This window comes from Populus trichocarpa, chromosome 16 (assembly GCF_000002775.5).
Source record: "Populus trichocarpa isolate Nisqually-1 chromosome 16, P.trichocarpa_v4.1, whole genome shotgun sequence".
Classification (NCBI taxonomy): Eukaryota; Viridiplantae; Streptophyta; class Magnoliopsida; order Malpighiales; family Salicaceae; genus Populus; species Populus trichocarpa.
In genome coordinates this window covers 11,504,027-11,509,366 of record NC_037300.2, presented here as the reverse complement: position 1 = coordinate 11,509,366, position 5,340 = coordinate 11,504,027, and the positions used below count along the sequence as shown (strand labels likewise).

Here is a 5,340-nt window from a genome sequence, read left to right as displayed (position 1 = left end):
TTTGTTTTATTTTTCTTGAGCAGACAGACTTTTTCAATCCAATTCTTCATACTTCAGATTGTACTTCATCCACCATGTGAACTAGGATGCTGCATCATGCATGTCAAGCCAGCAACTCAATAATTGAAGAATACCCCATCTAGTCATAACCCTTTCATGCTCAAGGACAATTCAGAATGATTCTTATGCAAATTTCATTATTCAAAACACAAAGAAGTCCAAATAGAAAGTCCTTGCGACCATCATCAAGTTCCAAACCTTGCGACTATAATTGAATTCCAAACACAACCAGGATATTCACAGGTAATAAAAAGGCAAGCTTCACATAAACGAGCTTCCTTTTGGTTCGATGATTAGATTTGAATGCAAAATCACAGCGTAAGCTAAGTGATTGTTCTGTAAGAGTCTAGTAAATATGGACTAACTTGAGCCCTCATTGACATATTCACAATAAACCATGATTGAGAAAAGACAAAGCTACCCAACATACTGTATAACATATAGCATATCAATGCCTTCAGAGCCCTAAATGCTCCACTTCATCTATGACCTTAGTGATGTTGCATTGATTGCATCTGAAAAATCAAATTGTAAGGACCGAACTGATATCCTGGAAGTGTTCCTCCAAGCAGATTTTGCTCCTGCAGCTTGGATCCATATGAGGATATCCCACAGAAAGGTGCCATCAACAAATTGCCATTTGCTGGATTGAAAACTGTGGCTGTTCCTTCATTTTGGGGTTTCCAGTCAAATAGCCCATTAACCATGCCAGTCGTTATTGGTGGTGCCTGAGATTGCTTGGTTGTGGTTGAATGATCTGGAGATGATGGCTTTCTGTTTTCTGGTGATGGAGATCTGGCATCTGGAAGATTGACAGTAGTGATATCATGGATACTAGATCTCCTCTTGTCCTTCCCTCCAGTACTTTGCCTAATAAAATACTTTTGTGCATGGCTAGCCACCTGAGTTGGCGTCCTAGTAGTCACATAATTGCGGGAGATATTTCTCCAATCCCCCTTACCATACTTTTGAAGACCTAAAAGAAACTGCCTGCAGTTTATGTCAAGTATCTTCAACATAAGACACCAAAACACATGAAAAGTACATAGGTGGATGAAAGAAACATCTTTTGGAAAGCAAGGCTTAAAGTACAGCAGATTGACATTTTCAAATTGTTGAATTCCGCTATAAAGATTTATAGAGAACAATACGCTTAGGTCTATCATAAGCTAAAATGCAAAGTTAGTCATTAATCTCCTCTCAATTACCTCAGCAAGATGGCAAATGACAACTCAATTCCAGAAAAAAACAACACAGAAAGAGAACAAGTTTTATTAACTATCACTGTCGCAAAATTAAAAGGAAGAGACAATAGCATTACAATCTAAGAAATGTAATTTACCTGTGCTCCTCCTCAGTCCACGGCACACCTTTCTTCCTTTCCTGCTCAGAAGGCCGAGTCGCTGTGCCCCTCTTACCTCCAGGACTATAAAATTGCTTCAACCCTTCATACCCATGATTGCTCACCCACTCTAATGTGAAACAATCACTATTATATCCAGGAATTGGGATGAGTCCAGCCTCTATATCACTAACATCTTCCTCCAATTCCCTGTACTGTTTGATGACATCACCTACAGTCTTGCCTGGAATCATGGCTGCCACCTTCAGCCACCGATCAGGCGTATCCTTGTCATACAAAGCCAAAGCATTCTCAAACTGCTTGTTCTCTTCAGGGGTCCATTTTGTTCCCCTGCTTTCGTGAAAAAACCAGTTTGAATTCTGTAAATACGAGGCCGGAGACAGCATTCCAATGCCCCGATTCATAGTTGTAAGCAGTCACAGTGTACAATCAAAGCAAATAACTAGCCAGCCAAAGAAGAGATGATTTATAAAAACATAAAAGAGGCACACTCTATTACTCGGTTTTCCTCTCTCTCTTTGAATTCAAAGAGAGAGAGAATGACCAAATGGCAAATGCAGAGAAGTGGAGAATTTTATGATCAAATAGCCATTAGATTAGAATCTTGAGAAACCTTCTTTTTTTACAAATTGAGGAATCTTGAAAAGTTTGCAACTTTCCAAAACCCAAGGAAAATTCTTGAAGCAATAACAATAACCAGATCCTAATATTTATTCCATTAATAAACCCAAGTACTAAACCACAACAATTTCAAGAAAGAAAAAGAAAAAACCTTTTCAAATTTCAAAAACGAAAACAATACTCTTAACCATAAATCTTGAAACTTCGAAGTTCAAACTTCAAACCCAAAAAAAATGGGATTAAGACTTTGGTTTAAAAGATACTAAAAGTGAGCAATAGCAAAAACCAAAAAGACCCAATTGAGGAAAAAACAGAGAAAAGAAAGATGCCCTCTAGAATTAGTGGAGAAAATGGCAAAAAAGGATAAAAAACTGGTGCTTTGCTAGCTTTATTCTCTTTTTTTCACTATAAGCTAAAAGGCTTGAAAAAAGAAAATGGTGGTGCCTGAGAGAACACAAGTATGCCAACTCTTTCCTGCTACTGCTACTTGCAAAAAGAGGATCCGTGGAAACAGAAATGAGCAAAGAGAAGAGAGTGTGAAGTGGTCAAAGGTGTTGCGTTGTGATTGGTGGGTTTGGTGTGTGTAGGCGTTGCAGCTGAGCAAAGTTTCCTCCCTTGATAAAATTTGTTAGACGAGGAAGAGTGGCCCGACCAAGTTGAGAATTGACAAGGACAAGCTGTGATTGGCTAGGTGGTGGAATAAGGGGAGTCTGGGTTTTCTAGTAATTTCGGTACACTAAAGTGTATCCGCTTTCTCGATGTTGACGTCTAGCTGAAAAAGAAAGTTGAAAGTTTGGTTTTTTTTTTTTTTAAAAAAAAAAACTTTGAATTTTTTTTATATTTATTTTAAATTAAATTTTTATATAAATAAAAAACATTTTAATAATCACTTAAATCTAAACACTACATAAATTAAATGTTTATGAATAAAAGGACAGTGCTTGTATAATTCATTACCATAAGTAGTTTAGTTCATTCATTAATAATTTGATTCCTTATATGTATATAATGGGCCAATTGAGCCATTAACAACCAAGGCTCCAACATGTTATGGATTCCAATTTTATCAGAATATAATTTAAAACTCTGTACCATTTTACCAAATTTGGATTTTATATGTAGAATTGAATTTTAGACTGTATTTATAGCTTTTATGGTTTCTTTATGGATTTGTTTTTATAATTCACGGGTTGATTCATAAGTCAACACTATAGGATATAATAATAAATATATTATTATATAAAAGTGTAAATGTAAACTAGATTCAACCCTGTTTGTAAAAATAAGATTATGAATATAGTAGTTTTAAGGGGCGTTTGAGATAATGATAGGAGCAACTTTTCAAAGTGCTTTTCACATAGAAATGTATCAAAATAATATATATTTTTAAATTTTTTAAAAATTTATTTTTGATATGATCATCACATTAAAATAATTCAAAAACACCAAAAAATTAATTTAATAAAACTTTGGTTGTACCATTGCTCCAAATGAGCTCTTAATCGAAAACAATTCACGCGAACAAACGAGGGTAAAATATCTTTTTTTAACAGCCACCGGCATTTCTTGCCAACAGATCACAAGTACAGAAAGAACATAAAAGATTATTTTTGTTGGCAGAGTTGAAAAAGATGTTGCACCCCCATGTCTTTCTAGTTAAAAATTGCATGATGTGGTGTCAGAGTATGGTGACATTGTGTTTGGTTTCCAATCCGGTAAGCAGAAGTTTCCTGATTTTGGTTTGACCCACAACTAGGTAAAGCAAAGTATTTTCTAGGAGCTTTCTTATTGGAAGACCAATCTTCTCCACCATAACCTTGACTTCATGCACATAGAAAAGTACGTGTTTGAGAACATTTTCAACATGATTATGGACGTGAAGGAGAAGACAAAAGACAATATCAAGGCTAGAATGGATATATTGTTGTTTTGTAACCGTAAAAATATGGAGTTGTCTTTTGATGGGTCACGGGTCGCAAAGCCTAAAGCATTTTCTGTCTGTAAAACCATCGGTTTTATTTTTTTTTACTGATAGAATTAACGATAAATAATGGAATTACCGACAAACATTATACCGACAGACGCATTTCGTTGGTGAATTAGTCGGTAAATGTTTACCGACAGAATAGTAATCTCAAGCCGACGAAAAAATTCCGTCGCTAAATTGTTAAATTTTGTAATGTTAGATTATACGACCGATGATGGTGTCTTTTAATGTGTTGTGGATTTAAGGTTTGATGGTTGATTAAAGATGAAGATGAGGTTAGGTTTGACGTGGTGTGTCTTGTGTTATGGTGACTAGTTTATGTAAGTGTGTTGTTGGAGTTGTGTTGTTAATGTGAGTGATGGTTTCTTGAGATATTATGATTCGGTTTGGCCAATTATTGCTGATGTTGTGCTCATTTAGGTCACAGGTCTTTGAGAGATAGAGAATTAATGGTGGAAGGAATATTTTGGAATGGTTGAAACAATCGAGTAGTTTCTTCATCTTACAACTTTGATTAACCCTAATTTTATTCATAAATATCATTTAATTATGCATAGAAGAGAGAGAAAGAACATGATTTTGCATTCATATAGAAAGGGAGAGGAAACATATGAGAAGAATGATGGCAAACTTGAGATATTTCACTTATAAGAGCATCTTGGACATTAAATAAATTACAATGGCAAACCTGTAATATTTCAAGATTTTAATATTGATCGAGTTCACGTATTTCTGACTTAGTATATAAAGTGTTATCAATTATATAAACCAAGTTTATCAATTCCATTATGGTTGGCAATCTGTTTTTTTATTTAGAACGATACATTTTGGTTTTGAAGCATTTTGATGTATTGCTTTGGAGTTGTATTGTTCACACACACACAGATACACACACAAACACACATACATATATTAATTCAACATATATAATTCCAATTTAAATCCAAAGATAAATTAACTTGAAATTGTACAATTCAAATTTCAAACATAATGTCAAGTATCTAAACCTAATTTTAAAATTTAAACATTCATATTTAGTAACTATTAGATCATTGGTCTGTGCTATATTGTGGGTCGAATCAATTTTTTTAACATAAAAAAAAATATCCAAGCATAGGTAACATTTTTCTAGTAGAAAAAATTTAAACCGTGTAGAAGTTGATCAAATGGATTCGATGGGCCTAAAGACAATTTGGACGCCTAATAAAAATATAGTTTGACTATATGAAATCCAAGATGGCATCATTTTTTTAAAAAAATATTGAGACAACATATTGGATTGTTCCAGGTCAACTTCGGTTTACTTTTC

The 5,340-nt window shown here is 34.3% G+C and overlaps 1 protein-coding gene across 1 annotated transcript; it reads right to left on the bottom strand.

Annotated features, from left to right (window-relative positions):
• Positions 1 to 247: 247 nt before the first annotated feature.
• LOC7487457 (transcription factor DIVARICATA) lies at positions 248 to 2,716 on the bottom strand. Its single transcript, XM_002322928.4, has 2 exons — positions 1,403 to 2,716; positions 248 to 1,050 (listed from the first exon to the last, which is right to left on the bottom strand). Exons 1-2 carry the CDS (start codon positions 1,825 to 1,827, stop codon positions 552 to 554), a joined length of 924 nt encoding a protein of 307 aa, XP_002322964.3. The 5' UTR covers positions 1,828 to 2,716; the 3' UTR covers positions 248 to 551.
• Positions 2,717 to 5,340: the final 2,624 nt, after the last annotated feature.